Source organism: Podarcis liolepis (genome assembly GCF_965112155.1).
Source record: "Podarcis liolepis genome assembly, chromosome: 15".
Classification (NCBI taxonomy): Eukaryota; Metazoa; Chordata; class Lepidosauria; order Squamata; family Lacertidae; genus Podarcis; species Podarcis liolepis.
This window is the reverse complement of record NC_139566.1, coordinates 31,289,893-31,309,970: the sequence shown is the minus strand read 5'-3', so window position 1 is coordinate 31,309,970 and position 20,078 is coordinate 31,289,893. Positions and strand designations below refer to the sequence as shown.

The 20,078-nt window shown below is 46.3% G+C and overlaps 1 protein-coding gene and 1 long non-coding RNA gene across 3 annotated transcripts in view; one reads left to right on the top strand and one right to left on the bottom strand.

Annotated features, from left to right (window-relative positions):
- The window catches only part of LOC310695126, a 277,420-nt gene extending 275,229 nt beyond the window's left edge, over positions 1-2,191 (top strand). The window contains exon 2 of the long non-coding RNA XR_014519938.1: positions 661-2,191. This is a non-coding gene — a long non-coding RNA (uncharacterized lncRNA). The remainder of the gene's footprint in view (positions 1-660) is intronic.
- The window catches only part of PI4KA (phosphatidylinositol 4-kinase alpha), a 95,729-nt gene continuing 77,678 nt past the window's right edge, over positions 2,028-20,078 (bottom strand). The window contains exons 41-55 of one of the 2 annotated variants that reach the window (XM_083478985.1): positions 19,721-19,888; positions 19,225-19,278; positions 18,149-18,269; positions 17,488-17,617; positions 15,372-15,442; positions 14,791-14,863; positions 14,495-14,565; positions 12,365-12,474; positions 10,687-10,791; positions 10,141-10,266; positions 8,229-8,349; positions 6,603-6,762; positions 6,032-6,121; positions 3,708-3,791; positions 2,028-2,835 (exon numbers count right to left, since the gene is read on the bottom strand). In XM_083478985.1, the coding sequence (XP_083335111.1) occupies positions 2,784-2,835; positions 3,708-3,791; positions 6,032-6,121; positions 6,603-6,762; positions 8,229-8,349; positions 10,141-10,266; positions 10,687-10,791; positions 12,365-12,474; positions 14,495-14,565; positions 14,791-14,863; positions 15,372-15,442; positions 17,488-17,617; positions 18,149-18,269; positions 19,225-19,278; positions 19,721-19,888 (1,536 nt within the window). In that variant the 3' untranslated portion in view covers positions 2,028-2,783. The other variant, XM_083478986.1, reaches the window with a different exon arrangement.

Sequence of the window (20,078 nt, the reverse complement as noted above, 5' to 3'; positions counted from 1 at the left end):
CTCTGCTCTACGCGGGGCTGCCCTTGAAGCTGTCCCAGAAACTCCAGTGGGTGCAGAATCCTGCAGTGAGGCTCCTTATGGGGTCTCTGCCATTTTCCAGCTGCACTGGCTCCTGGTGGAGTACAGGGTCAGATTTAAGGTGCTGGTTTTGACCTTTAAAGCCCTTCACGGCCTAGGACCCTCGTACCTACGGGACGCCTCTCCCAGTATGCCCCACGGAGGACCTTAAGGTCCGTAAATAGCAACACCCTAGAGGTCCCGGGCCCTAAGGAAGTTAGATTAGCCTCAACCAGAGCCAGGGCCTTTTCAACACTGGCTCCAGCCTGGTGGAACGCTCTGTCTCATGAGACCAGGGCCCCGCAGGATCCGATTTCTTTCTGCAGGGCCTGTAAGACAGAGTTGTTCCGCCTGGCCTTCGGCTTGGAATCAATTTGATTCCCTCCCCTTCTTCCTTTTCCTTTCTCCTCCTGTGATGGAACTCCTATTTAGGGACTTCCCTGACTTTTTTCTGGCCCATGTAGGACTAGTCTGGAAAATTAGCCTTGGTGAAGACTTGACATTTTCATCCCCAAAGAAGTTTTTGATTTGAGTTTCCATTGAAATGAGGCTGTATTTTAATGCTTTGATGTTTTAATGTTGTATTTTAATCTTGTTTTTAAGTTGTATTTCAATCAATTTGTTTTTATATCAGCTGTTAGCTGCCCTGAGCCCGGTCTTGGCTGGGGAGGGGGGGTATAAATAAATTTATTATTTATATTATTATGAGGTCAACACTGAGACTAAGAAACTGTGTTTAAGTTAGGCAGGTGGGCAGGGGAGAGCTGGGTGAGGTTTGTGGGACAAACCTCGCTCTGTTTTGCTGTTATTTCTCTTTTGTGTTTCATTTACATCCCAGCTTTTTCTCCAAAAGGCTCAAGGCGACGTACACGGTTCTGTTTACAAATTCCACCGCCTCCTAAAAATCCAGTTTCCCTGCGTAACAACTTCCAGTGCCCAAAAGAAAGTAGGGGAAGAGGAAAACTCAACTGCACATCTCTGGGGCTTGTGAGGAGGTGTGTGGGAGGGAGCGATCGATGTTGTGTCCAAACGACTGCATCACGCTGGCGAGTTACTACGCCAGCTTCTTCCCTGAGCTTTCTGATCTGCACCACGCAGAATAAAATTAGCACTTGAATAGTGCTGATCAAGTAACCCAGCAAATGCAAAGCTATAAATTTTGCTTCTGCTGCTCTCTGGGGAGGCGGAGGGGGGGGTCTTCTTTTGTGCAGAGACAATCCGAGCAGCTGGCAACGCCGGTGTGGAAAAGCACCCTCTGTCCGAAAGAATGCGGGATTCCCAGTGATGGCAGGGAAGGGATGGGATATTTTGCAAAGTGGTAAGAGATTCCGTGCAGCACCTTGCCCAGAAATACAGAACCCTTTGGCTCTGCTAAGGGCCTTCTAGCGGTTCCTTCACTGCGAGAAGCCAAGTTACAGGGAACCAGGCAGAGGGCCTTCTCGGTAGTGGCGCCCTCCCTGTGGAACGCCCTCCCACCAGATGTCAAAGAGAACAACAACTACCAGACTTTTAGACGACATCTGAAGGCAGCCCTGTTTAGGGAAGCTTTTAATGTCTGATGCATTACTGTATTTTAATATTGTGTTGGAAGCTGCCCAGAGTGGCTGGGGAAACCCAGCCAGATGGGCGGGGTATAAATAAGAAATAAATAATTATTATTATATAAGGCCTCTTGCTCCTCCAGACGGAGGCTGGAGAGGTGTGTTCAAGTGGGTGTTGAAACTGCACTACTGTCCAAAAGCAAAATTTGCATCTGTTGCTCCACCCACTTTTGCCTCTGGCCACGCCTACCACGATGCCCCCACCTCCAGACATTGCTCTCCTATCATTCCTGACCTTTGGCCATGGCCTGCAAGCACGACAGCACTTGGCTCACCTGCGATTCTCAGCAACCGATGAGACAGTGGAGGCAACCGCTGTGGCTAGTAGCTGCCGATACCTTTGTTCTTCATGAATTTGCCTAATCCTCGTGATCTCTAAAGCCGGTTGTTTTTATTATTTTTAAAAAACAAAAACAAACGCTGGAACCGAGACGTAAAGTATCCTAAGGCTTTCATTTTTTTAATTCCATTTTTTTTTTAGATTAAATATATCTTGGATAGAGTTTCTCTCCTTAAAACCACACAAAAGGGGGGGAGGAAATACATTCTTCATGTAGGTACGAAATACTGACCGTGGAGCAGGAACCATTTACAGTGCAAAGTACAATATTAACATAGATGCAGGGCTATCAACACCTACAGACGATTATCATTACAATTTCTACAGCATTCACCAAGAGCAACTTAGTGCTTCCTCGCCGCACTGAGCAGCGACTCTAGAGCATTTGACCGCTGCCGGATCCTACAGAGTGGGCGTTTTAATGGAACTTGCTTCCAAAAGCCAAAACAAAACCCCCTGGCAATCGCCACACTCCTCGGGTTTATCCTTTCCTTGCTGAGTTTTACACTCATTTGTAGCTGCGACAGGTTTTTTTAAATTCCGCGACTGCAGCCAGCTGCTGTGTAATCTAGGGACACGGACACCCTGGCGAAGATAAGAGGAACTATTTGAGAGGTGCTGATTGTTACAAGGGTCCTGTAAAACGGGCACACCCACATTCACATGCACACGCACGCAGAGAGGATCGACCAGAGGCAGGACGCAGTGACTTCCAGGAAATCACGTTTCTAGGCTGGAACAACGGAGACAGGGTCATGGATCCTCCAGGATAACCCCATCTGGGTTCAGTAAGGAATGTCGTTCTGGTAGTACTGGATCATATCGTAGGTCTTACTCCTGGAAAAAAGGTAACAGAAACAGAAGGCGATTCAGAACTGGCCATCTAGGACTAATCTACACCGGTGAGTTATACAGTGGTATCTTGGTTCTCAAACGCCTTGGTACTCAAACAACTTGGAACCAAAACACTGCAAACCCGGAAGTAAGCGTTCTGGTTTGCGAACTCTTTTTGGAAGCCGAACATGCTCCGTATTGAGTGTTACACTTCCAATTTGAGTTCCACACTTCCATTTTGAGTGTTGAACTGAGGTCCGTCTGTTTTTGCTATTTATTTTGCGTTTTTGTGGCTCTTTTTGTGGGTGTGACTGTGTGGAACCCAGTTCAGCTACTGATTGATTGTGTGGCTGCAGTACATTGTTTATTTCTTTCATTTTATGGATCAATGGTCTCAATAGATAGTAAAATTCATGTTAAATTGCTGTTTTAGGGGTTGTTTCTAAAAGTCTGGAACAGATTAATCCGTTTTGCATTGCTTTCTATGGGAAAGCGTGCCTTGGTTTTGGAACGCTTTGGTTTTGGAACGGACTTCCGGAACGGATTAAGTTTGAGAACCAAGGTACCACCACTGTAACGTGAACAAGGTGTTATAAAAATGTGACACCAGAGGGTGCTGTAGAGCAGCGATCTTTCGCCAATGGAAAATAGCGTGTTTTTAAATAGCGTTTTCCAGATCAGTGGAGATCCAGCCTACTGCGTCAAAGGTACAATTCTCATTCATCGCTCCTCCTGGTTTTGCCTCTGGCTCCAGCCCGCGATTGGGATGCGGCCCCTGGAAGGCTGCCCCGAAGGAAATGCGGCCCTTGGGCTGAGAAGGGTTCCTTCGCTAGAGAACAGCCAGGAAATAAGCCAGCAGACGCGTAGAGGCCTACCTGTTGCTGAGGAAGCAGCTCTGAATTATCTTGATGATGAAGTTGGCCGCTTCTCTCTCCGTCATGTTGGGGCTGAACCTGTTCCTGTTCGAGGAGGAAGCAGAGGAGATCTCAAGAGTTTGGGACTTTGCAGTTTGGAGAAAAGGCAAGTGAGAAGAGACATAATCATGCATGGGCATGGAGAAAGTGGAGGAGGAAAAGTTATTTCTCCCTCTCACACAGCGCCAGAAGTTGTGGATATCCAATGAAGCTGAATGTTGGAATATTCAGGAGAGATGGGGGGGGAAACAGGACTTCTTCAAGCAGCACAAACTATGGAACTCGCCCTCCTAGGAGGCAGTGGTTGCTCCAACTTGAATATGTTCTTACGAGGACAAAAATGTCTCATCTCTTAGTTAGAGCCTCTGATTCTGGCAACGAAGTGAGACACAGGCTGCTCTGTGGAAATCTGGCTGATGCCTGTCAGCTGGATCCTAATCCTATTTATTCTAAAGTCCCATGTTGTTTCACTTCCAGATATGGGAACGATCCAATGCCTACGCTCTTGAATGCCGTGCCACGCTTCGGTCATTCAGTTAATTCACTGCACTTCAGGGATTCAAGTAATCCCATAATGTGGATTCAATACAGTGGTACCTCGGGTTACATACGCTTCAGGTTACAGACTCCGCTAACCCAGAAATAGTGCTTCAGGTTAAGAACTTTGCTTCAGGATGAGAACAGAAATCGTGCTCCGGCAGTGCGGCAGCAGCAGGAGGCCCCATTAGCTAAAGTGGTGCTTCAGGTTAAGAACAGTTTCAGGTTAAGTACGGACCTCTGGAACGAATTAAGGACTTAACCTGAGGTATCACTGTACTGACAATGTATATAGTTGTTTTAAACGTTTTATTTTATGCTTCTTTCTTGAATGCAAGCTTTTGTTTTTGTGAAAATTAATAAAAAAATTACACACAATTTTTTTAAAAAAACCACTGCACTTTATGGAACCAGGGCTGCTTTTTTAAAAGGAAAATTTAGAACTGCTCAGAGGGGTGTGATTCTAATCTGCACGCCAGGTATGTGCTGCTCTTTCACACCTGTGCCCTTTCCTCAGGGATGCTTCCTTGCTCAGAGGACACGTTTTATCTGGAAGCCTGCGTTAAGAGTAGGAGGAAATCCTCAGAACTGCGAACTTGACAGTATTCTGAGGAGCGCCTTAGGCAGAGGAAGGAGACACAAGGATGCTCGTTCAAGACCCGGGATTCTCGTTCCATCAAGCTCTGCTGAAAATCCAGCTCCATCAGACCAACTGGATGCTTCTGTCACCCAGGAGCAGCTATTCCACCAGGCTGCCACAGGGGAAGAAATGGGAATCGGGGCTCATCCCATTCGCTTTGCTGAAAGACCAGCTCTGTAAGGTACCTCCAGCCTTTCTGTGCCAGTTGTAAAAGCTATAGGGGGTGCAGGTGGGGCTGTTGTCTAAACCGCTGAGCCTCTTGGGCTTTCCTAGCAAAAGGTCGTTGGTTCGAATCCCTGCCACAGAGTGAGCTCCTGTTGTTTTGTCCCAGCTCCTGCCAACCTAGCAGTTCGAAAGCACGCCAGTGCAAGTAGATAAATCGGTACCACCGTGGCAGAAAGGTAAACGCTGTTTCCGTGCGCTCTGGTTTCTGTCAGTGTCCCATTGTGCCAGAAGTGGTTTAGTTCTGCTGGCCACATGACCCAGAAAGCTGTCTGTGGACAAACGCTGGCTCCCTTGGCCTGAAAGCGAGATGAGTGCCGCAACCCCATAGTCACCTTTGACTGGACTTAACCGTCCAGGGGTCCTTTACCTTCCCTTTACCTTTACCTGTAAAAGCTACTACTTAAGGATGGTTCCCAACTTTGCTTTCCCTCCCACTTCCCTCCCTGTCCCCTTCCCCTTGTGCATCGTGAGGAAAGCGTGTGGGCAGAGAATTGTCTTGTTTTAACTGGCTGCATGTAAGCCACTCTGGGGGCCTGTTTGGCTGAAGAGTGGGGCACAAACGCTTCAAATAAATAAATCTTGAGAAGCCCGGACTACACAATTTGCTTTTCATATTGTTATCAGTCACTTTGTACCTCAACTGACAAAATGCAACTTTTGCATGACCCTTATTTTTCGATTTGCCCAAATGTTGTTTCTTAAACAGCAACCTCCCCCCAGACCCGCCCCATGGCTGCCCATTCTGAGTCTGGCTGTGCCCGTTAAGAAAAAGCTCTGCGTGGAACTCAAGGCAGGCTGCAATTCCGGCCCAAACTGGGCCCAGGCCTGCTTAACTTGTGCTTCCAGAGGGCAGCCCCGCCGTTAGGAAAGAGGCACGACTTACTTTAACAGTTTGATTGTCTGCCCTCGGAAACAGGGCAGCCCTGTGTCCAGCATCAACGTCACCAGAGAGACCACGGCGTCCATGTAAGGCCTGTGCAAGGGGGGGCGGGAGAGACATAGACATGGACAGAGAGAGGAGAGGGAATTATTAGAGACTCTCCTGTATCTGAAGAAAGAAAATAAAACCAGAGGGACTCGGTCTGGGGGTGGACCACACCTTATTACTGTAATTAAATCTACACAGCGTAATCCTCTCCCGTTTGCCGATGAGGCTGGGTTGCCACCTGCAATCTATCAGCCATAGCGAAATTACTGAGACAAAGGCAGCCCCCGTTCCTCTAGGATGGGCAGCTGTGATGCCAACCTCCCCCCTCCCGCCACAGTTGCAGTTGCAGGAATGGACCTCAGGAAAGATGAGCTGGCCTTCGGTGTAATTCGGTCATTTTGATGTATTTTTAATCTTTGTTGGAAGCCGCCCAGAGTGGCTGGGGAAACCCAGCCAGATGGGCGGGGTACAAATAATAAATTATTATTAGGGCTCGAGATTGACTCCAGAGTGCAAGCCTCCTCACCTGACTGCCAGGTACCCCCTGACGCACATCTCCATGAACCACTTGAAAGGCGTGGCCTCCATCTTCCCTCCCATTATCATAACCATCTCGTCGGTCAGCTTGATGTCTGGCTCCCAACCCAGGTTTCCGCCGGGAGAACTCTCAAACATGAAACCAAAGTCTGTGCCAAGGAAGGGGGGGAGGAGAGGGGAAGCAAACAAAACACAAGAAGGATCAAACAGGCCCATTCTGCTCCCTCATTCAAAAGTACTATATGCCCGTGGGTCCAGTCAGCAGTGCAGCCACCGGAGGCTATCTAGGACTGGGAAAGGAAGGGCAGGGAGAAAAAGAACCCTTTACCACAGCCTCAACCAGAGCCAGGGCCTTCTCAACACTGGCTCCGGCCTGGTGGAACGCTCTGCCTCATGAGAACAGGGCCCTGCGGGATCTGATTTCTTTCTGCAGGGCCTGTAAGACAGAGTTGTTCCACCTGGCCTTTGGCTTCGAGTCAATTTGATTCCCTCCCCCTCTTTCTTTTTTCCTTTCTCCTCCTGTGAAGAGGCTGCATCTTAATGTTTTAATGTTGTATTTTAATCTTGTTTTTTAAGTTGTATTTTAATCAACTTGTTTTTATTATTGGTTGTTAGCCGCCCTGAGCGCAGTCTTGGTTGGGGAAGGCGGGGTATAAATAAAATTTATTATTATTATTATTATTATTACCCTTTACGCACAAGATACTTTCCCACTCAAAATCTCAGCCTCACCAAGTGCTGCTCCTCCCCGCTCTGAAGTTTGGGGTGTGCGTTTACAATACACGCCCTGAGCCTCATCAGGGCGCGTGATTTTCAGCAGGAAAATAGCTGGCAGGGAAAGGGTTAAACATCACCTGCACTCGTCAGTTTTGTCTTGAGGATATAGGCGCTCTAAGTCTCTGCTAGGAGAGAACTCTTTGCCTCTGAAAGTGTGGCCTAAGCATCCTTAGACAAGGACCAATGAAATTTCACATCACACATTAGAAGCCAAAGTGCATTCATAAACAGATGAGCACCTCTTCTACCAATTGGTTTTATTTATCGATTACATTTATATCCCTTCCTTGAAGGAGCTCCAGACAGCATAGAGTGTTTTCCCCTCCCTTTCGATCCTCACAACGACTCCGTGGAGCGGGTTAGGATGGGAGATGGCGACTAGCTCAAGGCCCCCTTCTGAGTTTCGCAGCCAAGAGACAATTTGAACCCAGGTCTCCTCAGCCCTAGAGTCTAACCAGCACACCATGAGGTTTTCTGATATTCCAACTATAAGAGAATGGGTGGGGATGTTTGGGAATTTGGGGAGAATGTGGGGAAATTACAACAATGGCTAAACTAAACAATTTTATTAGATTTAAACAGTGAAAACTAAGACATGGTAGCTTACCTGAGGTTGGTAACAGTTTATAATGCTTTGAAACACATTGCGTAGAATATAAATAACTTGCTTTGGTGTTTAATTTCAGTATATTTCAACGTTACTTACTGCTCTTTCTCTAACTGGATATGTCCTTGCGTAAGAACGTATTTACATGCACTCGTATTGCGCAGAAAAGAATACAATTCTCAATGTCAAAAACAAACAAACAAACAGAACAAAACCAAGGAGTGAACTAACCAATATGAATGATGTGTCCATGTTTGTCCAGCATGATGTTGCCATTGTGCCTGTCTTTAATCTGCAACAGGAACAACAGGAGGCTGTAGGCAGCCATGCTGCGGATGAAGTTGTAACGAGCCTGCAGGGATGAATCAAGTGTCGGTAGTGTTAAGATTAAGCAAAGAAAAATAAATATAAATTTCAGATCATCACTGAGAAACTACAGAGATAATAGGAAGAGTGGGGTCGAAGCCAGTATCTCTGAAACCAATAATTTTGCCAGAGTCTTGCAGCAAACAATTTTACAGGGATGATTAAGTTGACTTTTGCAGAATTTGGGGGCGGGGTGCCTTTAATTTTTAACCTCTAAAAAATGACACATTGAAGGAATGGGTTTCCCAAACCCAAAACTGACTGCGCAGGCATTTTTAAACTGCACCAAAATCGCCATTTCTCCTTAGCTAAAATGCATAAACTTTAGCCGTTGAGCAAATGCAAAACAAGAACACAGCTCTCTCCCTTATCAGTTTGACGGCAAGACTGGCCTTGACTTTACCAGTAGAACAGACACAGACATATCTTATGTTCGGACCACAAATGACAAGGAGACCCAAGTCTGGGACTAATGCCAGAGCATGTTCTCGGAAGTAGTGACCTTTTGCTCCAAGATAGGAGTAGGAACAGGAATATCCTTTTATGGTCAGGAGTGCAGGAAGGAAATCCCTTTTATGGCTGAGAGTACCAGAGCAGGAACATATGTGATGTCAACCTGCATACATAGGCTGACGTGGTTGGAAGGAGGGGGAGGGTGCCTGGAGGATATAAATACTGCATGAAACTTGTCATTTCTTTGGACTTGCTGTGGACTAATCACGCAAGTGCCTTCTGCTATCTGGAGAGCAGAATAAACTCTTTCTTTGAACCAACTCGGTGTCATTTTGACTTCCTTCCTCCTGTCCCAGAGCAACGCAGACCCAATCAGTGAACTCCAATAAGGCTACAACATGTGTAGCCCTTGGGGTGCTGCTGAGCTGCATCCCAGGCCATTATTATATCGGCTGGTTGATTGGTTTTACTTATATGCCACTTTCCCACAACGAGCTGTGCCAAAAGTAGCTTATGGCAAACATCCAAAACATAAAAACAGAGGATACTGGAAATGCAAACATATCAAATACAGAACATGCCAGTAAATTCAAAGTGACAAAAACCAACAATTTAGCAAACACAGAATAAATTCATTCTTATGGGGAAAAAAACCCTCACCAAATCTAGCCCTAGGTACATAAATATAAAGCAAAAACGAAAGTTAAATAAAGTTTCTGGTACTAGTCTTGCTGTACTCCAAAGAGCCTGGCTTGAATATAGTTCAGAGAGGAAGGGTAGAATACATACAGCCAGTTCCCATATCCTTACTCTAGAGGAGGCTGACAGCAGCAAAATGCAAATGTGAGGGAGAGCAAATCTCTTCCTAAACCTCCTGAGAGTGCAGACTGCTGGTACAGGTCTTATTGCAGGCTGGGGGTGGATGAGTGGGGGGTGGAGGGGTGTTGTTAAATCACTACCACAACCAAGTCTGGCTCAGCATCGGGCAGAACACAGTGGTGCCCCGCAAAATGAATGCCTCGCAAGACGGAAAACTCGCTAGACGAAAGAGTTTTCCGTTTTGGAGGTGCTTCGCAAAACGAATTTCCTATGGGCTTGCTTCGCAAGACGACAATGTCTTGCGAGTTCCTGCTGGTTCTTTTTCCTCCCCCCCCCTTTTTCTAAGCCGCTAAGCCACTTATCAGCTGATCCGATCAGCAGATAAGCCGCTAAAAGCCGCTAATAGCGCTAATCCTTCAATGGGCTTGCTTCGCAAGACGAAAAAACCGCTAGACGAAGAGAATCACAGAACGGATTCCTTTCGTCTTGCGAGGCATCACTGTACCTTTTGGAAAGCCAAGGTTGATTCATCTCCGTACTGCCTTGTAAAGTAGTCGTACATCCCAAAGTCTGTCTGCCTGCCCAGCTGGTCACGGGACGTACAATCAGGAATGCATTCGATGACGCCACACTAGGAGAAGAAAGCAGAAAGATTAATGACCACAACTCATGGACCTTGCCGTACAGCAAGGCTCTTTTTTTAAAAATAACGTTGCCGGTATGTGCTAGGTGCTGCACATTGTATAGAAATACAATACAATAAAAGGTCAGGAACACGTTTTAGAATAGGCAGGCAGAACCCTTGGCCCTCCGGCTGACGCCGAACTACAACTCCCATCATCCATGCTTGCTGGCACTGATGGGAGTTACAGTTGTGCAGCCCCCTATAGAGGACCGCTTGGAGGCCGCAAGAGGAAAAGGAGGTTTGTCAGAGAAAAACACTCACATCGTTAGAGATATATGGGATTTCGAAAAGGAGTGGCGAGTTGCCCCTTCCCAGGGACACTAAATCCTGTCTTTCCATTTGAAGAGTCAGTAAGTAAATACTCACCCCTGGGGCTGTGGCCACTACTCTGTACGGAAACACATACAGGTCTAGACCCACCAGCTGAAAGATGTTCTTGAAGAGGTCAATGATTTGCAACGCCAGCATGTCCTGTTTAGCAACGCATGGAAGACATGTTAGGAGGAAACTAAATCAGATTCAGCAGAGGCAAACAGAGGCAAGCAAGTGGATTTGAAACAGATTTGGCCAAAGGAGGCAGCGAATTTTGTAAGCCCAATGGCTGGAGCACGTCCACTTAATCTCAACAGTGTGCTTCAAAGCATAGCCTTAGAGCTAGAACATGCCTTGCTTATGCCATGAGAGAGGATGGCTCCCTGGGCTTTTTCTCCATCTTTCTTTGCTGCAGGCTTTAGGTTGGCTCACTTGCAGAAGGCTCCTATTAAGCATAGGAAGCTGTCTCATACACAGCCAAACAACTGGTCCATCCAGCTAAGCAGTGTCTATATCAGGGCAGCCCAAGTTTTCATAACAACTGGGCCACATGAGCACCTTGACATGGAACCCGCGGGCTACACATGGTCTTGTCACACTGGGGGGGTGGGGAGTGAGGTCAAAATTTGACACACCCAGCCCTTGCCACACCTAAGCGAGGCACCGGGATCTGGGAAAGGAGGCATGAGGCTCTGGCAGGATCCTAGAGCCCACCCACCTGCTTCCCAAAGCTGATAGAGCTTTGGGAAGGAGGTGGGACCTACCAGACCGAAGTCCCAGCACCTCCTTGCCCAGCTCTGGGCAGGAAGCACAAGGGCTGCAGGTGTCAAATGTTGTCAACAGTTGCCGAAAAGGGCTTCGAGGGCCGCACATGGCCCTCAGGCCATGCGTTGGGACCACTTTGGTCTATATTGGCTGGCTGCCATGGGGGGGGCTTTCAGACAGGGGGCATTCCCAGCTCTACCACGGCAGCCCTTGTGCTTCCTTCCTGTATGCTGCAGCCCTGGCCCCTTCATGTCTCACCTGATCACCATTGATTACTGCACAGTGAGCCACCTTGAAAACTCTTTTTGAAAAAGATAGGGAGGAAAATCTTACCGATAAAAATAAATAAATAGCTCAGATATTGCTGCTTGCAATAAATTCTGAAGTTGTTATCCAACTGAGTAAGAGTTACTCAGAGTAACAGCCTATATACGCAATGGGGCAGCAGGTGTGTGGTTTTTTTCCGCTCTCGGAAGAAAGCAAAAAAAAGAAAAGAAAAGAAGTAGTAACGGTAAAGGGACCCCTGACCATTAGGTCCAGTTGTGGCCGACTCGGGGGTTACAGTGCTCATCTCGATTTACTGGCCAAGGGAGCCGGCGTGCAGCTTCCGGGTCATGTGGCCAGCATGACTAAGTCGCTTCTGGCGAACCAGAGCAGCGCACGGAAACGCCGTTTACCTTCCCGCCGGAGCAGTACCTATTTATCTACTTGCACTTTGACGTGCTTTCAAACTGCTAGGTTGGCAGGAGCAGGGACTGAGCAACGGGAGCTCACCCCATTGCGGGGATTCGAACCGTCGACCTTCTGATCGGCAAGTCCTAGGCTCTGTGGTTTAACCCACAGCGCCACCCGCTCTCGGAAGAAAGCCAAATATATATATATATATATATATATATATATATATGTGCGCTTATTACTGCCACAGTTCAACTGGTTGTTGCTGAGAAAGGGCTTGCGGCCTCCTTACCTGCCTGCAGTCATCGCCCACTTTGAAGATGGCTGCCTGCCAGCAAATCTTCTTGCTCTCCACCCCATCTTCTCCGCTTTCGTCTATGGAGTCCGAACGACAGCGCAGACCTGGAAAGAGGGTGAAATCCAAGTAAAACCAAATGCAGTTTCAATGGGGAGAAGAAATGCTGGCACTCCATGCAAGCTTGCCAAGAGAAGGAGACAACTAAATAACAAAAAACACTTCCCCTTTAGCAGTAATACTAAAGAGACCCTCCTGAAAGGAACCCGGCCTCCAAGAATAATGGCAAGAGCTGTAGCTTTAATCGTAGAATCATAGTTAGAAGGGACTCAAGGGTCATCTAGTCCAACCCCCTGCAATGCAGGAATCTCAGCTTAAAGCATCCATGACAGATAGCCATCCAGCCTCTGTTTAAAACCTCCAAGGAAGGAGAGACCACAACCTCTCGCGGGAGTCTGTTCCACTGCTGAATAGCTCTTAGAAGTGAAGCCACTGGTTCGAGTCCTACCCTCCAGAGCAGAAGAAATCAAGCATGCTCCCTCCTCCATGTGACAGACCTTAATATATTTGAAGATGGCTATCATACCTCCTCAGTCTCCTCTTTTCAAGCCTAAACATACCCAGCTCCTTCAAGCATTCCTCATAAGGCTTAGTCCCCAGACTCCTGATCATCTTGGTTGCCCTCCTCTGCATACATCCCAGCCCGTCAACATCCTTCTTAGATTGTGGTGCCCAGAATTGGACACAGTATTCCAAGTTTGGTCTGACCCAAGGCAGAATAGAGTGGTACTATGACTTCCCTCGAACTGGACACTATATTTCTGTTGATGCAGCCTAGAATAGTATTATCTTTTTTTTCTTTGCTGCTGCATCACGCTGTTGCCTCATGTTAAGCTTGTGGTGCACCGAGACCCCTAAATCCTTTTCACATGTACTGCTAGTAAGCCAGGCGTCCCCCACCCTTATTTGTGCATCTGGTTTTTCCTGCCTAATGCGTAGGATGATATTTTTGGATACGAACTTTAAAATATTATTTCTCCTTCCCTTAAAAAATAATAATCATTTGTTTCTGAGTTTCCTAGTAGAACGGTTCTGTTGCTGTTTTTTATTGGATTTTGTATACTGAATGTACTATAGATAAATAGATAAATAGCTAGCCAGCCAGAAGGAGGAGGATTGGAAGACAAAGCTAACTTGAGCTGGCTCTGCTGGTCATTGGCTCTGGCGCCACCTACTGTCGGCCTCCCCTGTCTTTCACCCAACCAGCCGCAATGGGCACCAGCCACCACTGAAAGAGAGGAGAGGCAACTGCAGAGCTATGCCATGTTCCACAGGAGGTAAAAGCAATCCCAGCAAGCACCTTGGGGATCTTTCTGGATCAAAAGGTCAGACAGGAACCAAATGAGTAGAATAAAGGAATACGTAGAAAGTTTCACACAACAGAAATGAGGAGGCTCAAGTAAACAGGGAAAGGATATACAATTATTTCCTCTGCAGGTGGCGCTGTGGTCTAAACCACTGAGCCTAGGGCTTGCCGACTGGAAGGTCAGCAGTTTGAATCCTCACGACGGGGTGAGCTCCCGCTGCTCAGTCCCAGCTCCTGCACACCTAGCAGTTCAAAAGCACGTCAAAGTGCAAGTAGGTAAATAGGTACCACTTCGGCAGGAAGGTAAACGGCGTTTCCATGCACTGCTCTGGTTCGCCAGAAGCGGCTTAGTCATGCTGGCCACATGACCCGGAAAAACTGTCTGTGAACAAACGCCTGCTCCCTCGGCCTATAGAGTGAGATGAGCGTGCAACCCCAGAGTCGTCCGCGACTGGACCTAACGGTCAGGGGTACCTTTACCTTTAGACACACAGTGAGGTCATAGGGTCTAGGGGACTGTGCCAAAGGCTTCATGGAAAAGGTTGATCTTACTGACTATAACAATCACTTCCTTATAACTCACAGGGACTCAATATGAAAAGCACATGGAATACATCCATGTCAATTATATTCCTCTTCAAGGGGAAGCCAAGGATTGTTATATTTCAGCTAAAATACAGGGAACGGGGGGAAATCACTGCAGGAAACTCTAATGCAAATAGGGACAAGCATCATATGTACTGGGAAGCTACTGTACTGACCTTCTTTTTCGAGTTCGCTGACTCCGCACCGCTTCACCTTAAACTTGGCCAAGTAAGGTGCTTTGGCAGCGCTGGAAGGACATTAAGAGTAGGAAAAGTGAATAATAATACAGAATGGAAATGGGCCAGCTGTGGTTGGACTGCAGCCCCTTGACCATTGGCCATGTTGGCTGCAAGGGATGATGGAAGCTGTAGTCCACAGACACCCCCCACCCCTGGGTTTAGAAGGGGAAGGGAATCCAAGTCTTTATTACTGGAGGAAAACTGAGCAGAGGAAGAAAACAAGGCTACCATACCTTTGCATCGGAGTTCCTGACTTGTAGTCAATGTCCAAGACAATTGCTTCGGGGTTGCTGGGCAGATAACAACCTGTAAAAGAGAAATAGAATTCCCCGGTAAATCAACTTGACGCTGCCATGTTGGTGCAATAATGAACTCAACCAGTCATTCCTCTTATCGCTTTGCACATTGGTCCAGGAATTAGTGTCTGAAACAATGTGGCTATCACATTCAGATCACAGCCTGCAGCCTTTGGAAGAAAGCCAAGCTCTTCCGCAGAAGGAAATTTAATTCCCATGGACACACACACACACACAGCAATTTGTTTGCCAGTGGTATAATTACTTGGAAAAATGGTTAGCTACTCTTTCTCACTAACAGCTAGCAAGCATTGCGAAATGCTGCTTGGTTGACTGACATGTGGGATAAAGATGGAGTAATGTGGGAGGGGGTGTGTGTGCGTATTTCAGCTATGGTTTATTTATTTCGGCTGAAAAAGCTCCATGGGCAGCTCACACAAGATCAATAAAAACAAAATGGTTCCTGTGCGTCGATGCCAAAAGAAAAGAAATTTTATAATAATTATTCATCTCCTTACCGGGCTGCACTTTCACCTCGGACAAAGCACTCAAACAAGCCTTTTTCCTTTCGTCACCTTTAGGGTAAGGCCTATGGAGGGGGGAGAAGAAGAAGAAGAGAGGAAGAAGAAGAAGAAGAGGAAGAAGATTGTGTTTGAACCTGAATGAGGAAATCTGCCACACAAGCACTTGGAGAGTCTGATAGCAGAAAAGGTGAGGGCTGGAACCGGCCGATCCTGTGAGTGTGTTTTGTCTGCTGTATCCAAGCTCAGAGGTATAAAAAGCCTACAGCTTGGCTCCAGGAGACAGCACAAGGACTTTTGTCTTGAGGCTATTGGCCACTGGCTGGAAGCCACTTTTCAGACCCAGGAATTCAGACAGCAATGAGGGTGGTGATGCAGTTTTAGCACACACTAAACAGACTTAAACTGGACCAATAATTTTGTCACCTGAAGATAAGTTTGGGTCTACAGAAAGAGTTTTACTTTTGCAAAACATGTCATTGCCCAGATTCAGGTAGGTAGTTATGTTGATCTGACGCAGTCAAAATAAATTTAAAAAATTGTCCAGTAGCACCTTAGAGACCAAGTAAGTTTGTTCTGGGTATAAGCTTTCGTGTGTATCCACACTTCTTCAGATACAGTGGTGCCCTGCAAGACGAATGCCTCGCAAGACGAAAAACTCACTAGACGAAAGGGTTTTTCGGTTTTGCGTTGCTTCGCTAGATGAATTTCCCTATGGGCTTGCTTCGCAAGACGAAAACGTCTTGCGCTTTTTTCTTAAAGCCGCTTGAAGAGGCGCAGTTGCGACGGACCGTGCTTCGCAAGACGAAAAACATCGCAAGATGAAAAGACTCGCGGAACAAATTATTTTCGTCTTGCGAGGCACCACTGTACCTGAAGAAGTTACTGTTATTGTCATCTGAAGAAGTGTGCATGCACACGAAAGCTTATACCCAGAACAAACTTACTTGGTCTTTAAGGTGCTACTGGAAGGAATTATTTTATTTTGACTATGGCAGACCAACACGGCTACCTATCTGTAATTGGTCTCTAAGGTGCTACTGGACAATTTTTATTTTTTATTTATGTCATTGCCCAATGAGAGCGGATGCTCAATAAAAGAGTCTGGGGTTTCCACCCAGAGCCAGAAGTAAACAGCAGGTATTTTTTTGCTTCAAAAGAGTCGGCTCTCAAGGTTCAGGAGACTTTCCGTCATGCAATCAAGTTAAAAGGTTATTCTTGGCCATGTCACCGTTTGGGGAATTAAGATAAAAGAGCTCTTAGTCAAACGGCTAAACCACAAAAACATCATGCAAAGAGAACCAATGGCCCAAGTTTAAACATACTGGGCAGGCAAATCTTAAATGTAAATATAGATATATCTGTTTACTATACAGATTACAGACCTGACAATGCAATCTTGTATAACTAGCTCGTAGTTGTATTTCGATTATGCCAATTTCCGTTTTTCACACATTACTACAAATGCAAAGTCTTCAGCAGAATAAAGTTTATAACACAGGATGACAGTGATCATAGAATGTGGAAGGGACCCCAAGCAATGCAGCAAAAGCAGGAATATCAACACACAGCCCCCCCCATCCAATTTGAAACAAAACCAGACCCTGCATATCTCTGCAAATATGCTAGCAGTTTTATTGCTATTATGATTATTATTATTATTATTATTATTGATGAGACTTGTTAGTAGCTTGTGACAGAGAGGTCTTAAAAGCAATTTGCAACGTATTTAGAAACATAAACCTAAATACGTTATAATATTCACACATTCAAACAAAAACACATTATATAGCCATAAGCAGGTTTTTACCAGTAATATTTTAAGCAGAGAGAAAAATTATTTTAATTAACTTATTTGTATAAATAAATTATACACCTCCCTCTCATAAGATACATACCGGGGAAGCGGGGTTACAGCAACATAAAAAACCCATTAAATTTTTATCCAAAATCAGAGGTACCAACTCATGGGGGCCAAGCTGTTTTGGGGGGGCCCATATCTTTTGGGGAGACTGCCCCCCCAAGGTTGAGGGGGTGGAGGAGATTCAGGCCCCAGGCAGAGCAATCATAACCACTAATTGTCTGCACAATCTTCTGAGCGTCTATTACTTACTTGATGATGGCTGAAACGTTGGTGATTTTATTGAAGAAATCAAATTCACGTTGATAAAACTCCTTTGCTGGCCCAGATAATGAGCCCGTTATTTCCTCAACCAGCTGCTCCAGCAGTTCCCCGATGTCAGCTGCGTGAAGAGTCAAGTAAAGAAAGGAACACGAGACACTAAGAGCTACGTTCTCCAAAACCGCTTCACAATAAATGTGCTTTCCGAGGAGTAAAAACATTGGGAACGAGCCGGGCAGAAGTTCAGCACACCAAAATCCTATTTAATTGGGCAGGGTGGGGCCGTAAGTAGAAATGCATGGCCTCAACTTCTGCGCTGAAAACTACTTGATAGCCACAAATGCCCTCAGCCAGACTGGATGGACTCATACGCTCATCAGCAAGGTGGTGGGGTTTTTTTTGAAAAATGACATTTGGGTAATGGGAACTTTGGCAGAGGGCTTAAAATGGTGCCACCACAAGCTTCATAACCCGAGGAACTTGGAAAGCAGAGATAAGGGAGCTGTGGCTCTATGTATATGCTTGGACCCCAGCTCCCATCAGCTTGGCGGATGATGATGGAATGATGGGAGTTGTGGTCCCATTATCACGTGGAGGTCAAAGGGCTCCCACCCCTGATGTCGGGAAACGGCCCAAGGTATAAAGCACTTACGGTCTTTCTGATGCCCCTCTTCATCCAAGAAGATGTTGGTTTTCATATTCCAAATGAACTGGTGAGCCAGCAGCTGGGATTTGGCGGCAGCCCACAAGATGTACTCCCTCACGTAGCCCATCTGAGAAAAAGCGAGGAGTCCCATTACCCAGAGGATTTCCCCCAAGAGGTAGCATTTTGGGACTGAAATATGAACAGGGCCTAATGGAAACTGTTGCTTCTAACAGTTTGACTTCGCTCCCAAAGGAACACTCCTCCGCCGTCTCCCGAGACAGACAGATGCCAACAATAACAGACAACCCACTCACACATGAATCCATCCGCCTGTTAAGACCTTATTCTGGCCTCCCACAACCCAGATCCTTCCAGATGCTGTTGGTCTAGGATTCTATGACTACGCTTACTGTGTTTTAATGAGGATTGCTTTGTCGCACATTTTAAATTACGGCTATTTTTATTCTAACGCTTGTGCAATTGATTTGTATACAGTGGTATACAAACTTAATCCGTTCTGGGAGTCCGTCCGACTCCCGAAACTGTTCAAAAACCAAGGCGCAGCTTCCGATTGGCTGCAGGAGCTTCCTGCACTCAATCGGAAGCTGCGTAAGCCGCGTTCGACATTCAGCTTCCGAAAAACATTCGCAAACCGGAACACTTACTTCCGGGTTTGCGGCGTTCAGGAGCTGATTTGTTCGACAACTAAGCTGTTTGGGAGCCAAGGTACCACTGTGCTTGTAAATTGCTTAGAAGTCTGTTTCAGCTTTAAACAGGATACACATTAAACAACTCCCTCTACATCTCTGGAACTCTCTTCCAGAAGGGACAACTGTGGTCCTATCCACTTTTTAAACAAGCCTTAGAAATATTTGTTTCATTCTGACTTCTGTTGAAGTGTTGCATGGTGGGTTTTGAGACGGCTGTTTTTAAATTTGGAATTGGATTGTTTTTCTGTACTTGTATGTTGCTGGAACCAGGGTTTGCAAGCTGCCTTGGGAGGGGGCTTTTGTCCTGAAAGGTGGCCGATGCATTCCTTAAAACAAAGATTCCTGGCTTGTTCAGTACTTGTGCAGCCTTACCTTATCGTATCGAAGTGCCTGCACAATCTGTGGAATGTAAAATAAAATGGCATCCTGGGAGGTGTGAATAGAAAAGAAGAAAGAGAAAAGCAGTTAGGATTTGCTTCTTCTCAAGTTAGGGAAGGAAAATAAATTTCTCTTGAAAGAGCAAATGCATTTAACCTAATCCTGGCTTCAGAAACAGATTGCTCCCTTACTCTCACAACAGTGCTTGGAATATTACTGACAACTACCCATTGGCCCCCACCTTAAAGAAATGCTCCCTTTGAAACAAACAGAGATGTGGTACTAATTTTCCCCAACCTGATGCTGTCAAGGGCCACCACATAATATTTCAAACGAAAATATTGTTCCAGTTTGTGCATCACAGTAACGCTAATAGATCAGGGCAGTCCTGCTCCTCCCCTCTAGCACAGAAAGACAACAGACCAAAATCCCTAATTTTGCACAAATGAGTTCTAAGAGCGTCCTGTAAAAAAAAGGCTGGGTTTCTTACCGGAGGGAAAGAACGAAGGACTTTAACTCCATACTGAGCTGTCAAAGGATGAGGAGGATACATGCTGGAAAAATAAGAAAGGCCCGTTGGAGGGTCTGTGGGCGTCCAGCAAAGGATGTGGCTCAGCTCAGGAGCGTCTGCATCTATCGTGTGCCACGTGACGAGGTACTGAAAGCAGAAAGGGGGGGAAATAATGAACCAAAAAGCCAAGATGGGAGTGAGTCACTCAAGTGGTCAAACTGGAGGAGGGCCCACTGGAAAGAAGGAAGATTGAAGAATGCTGTAAAAGGTAAAGGTAAAGGGACCCCTGACCATTAGGTCCAGTCGTGGCCGACTCAGGGGTTGCGGCGCTCATCTC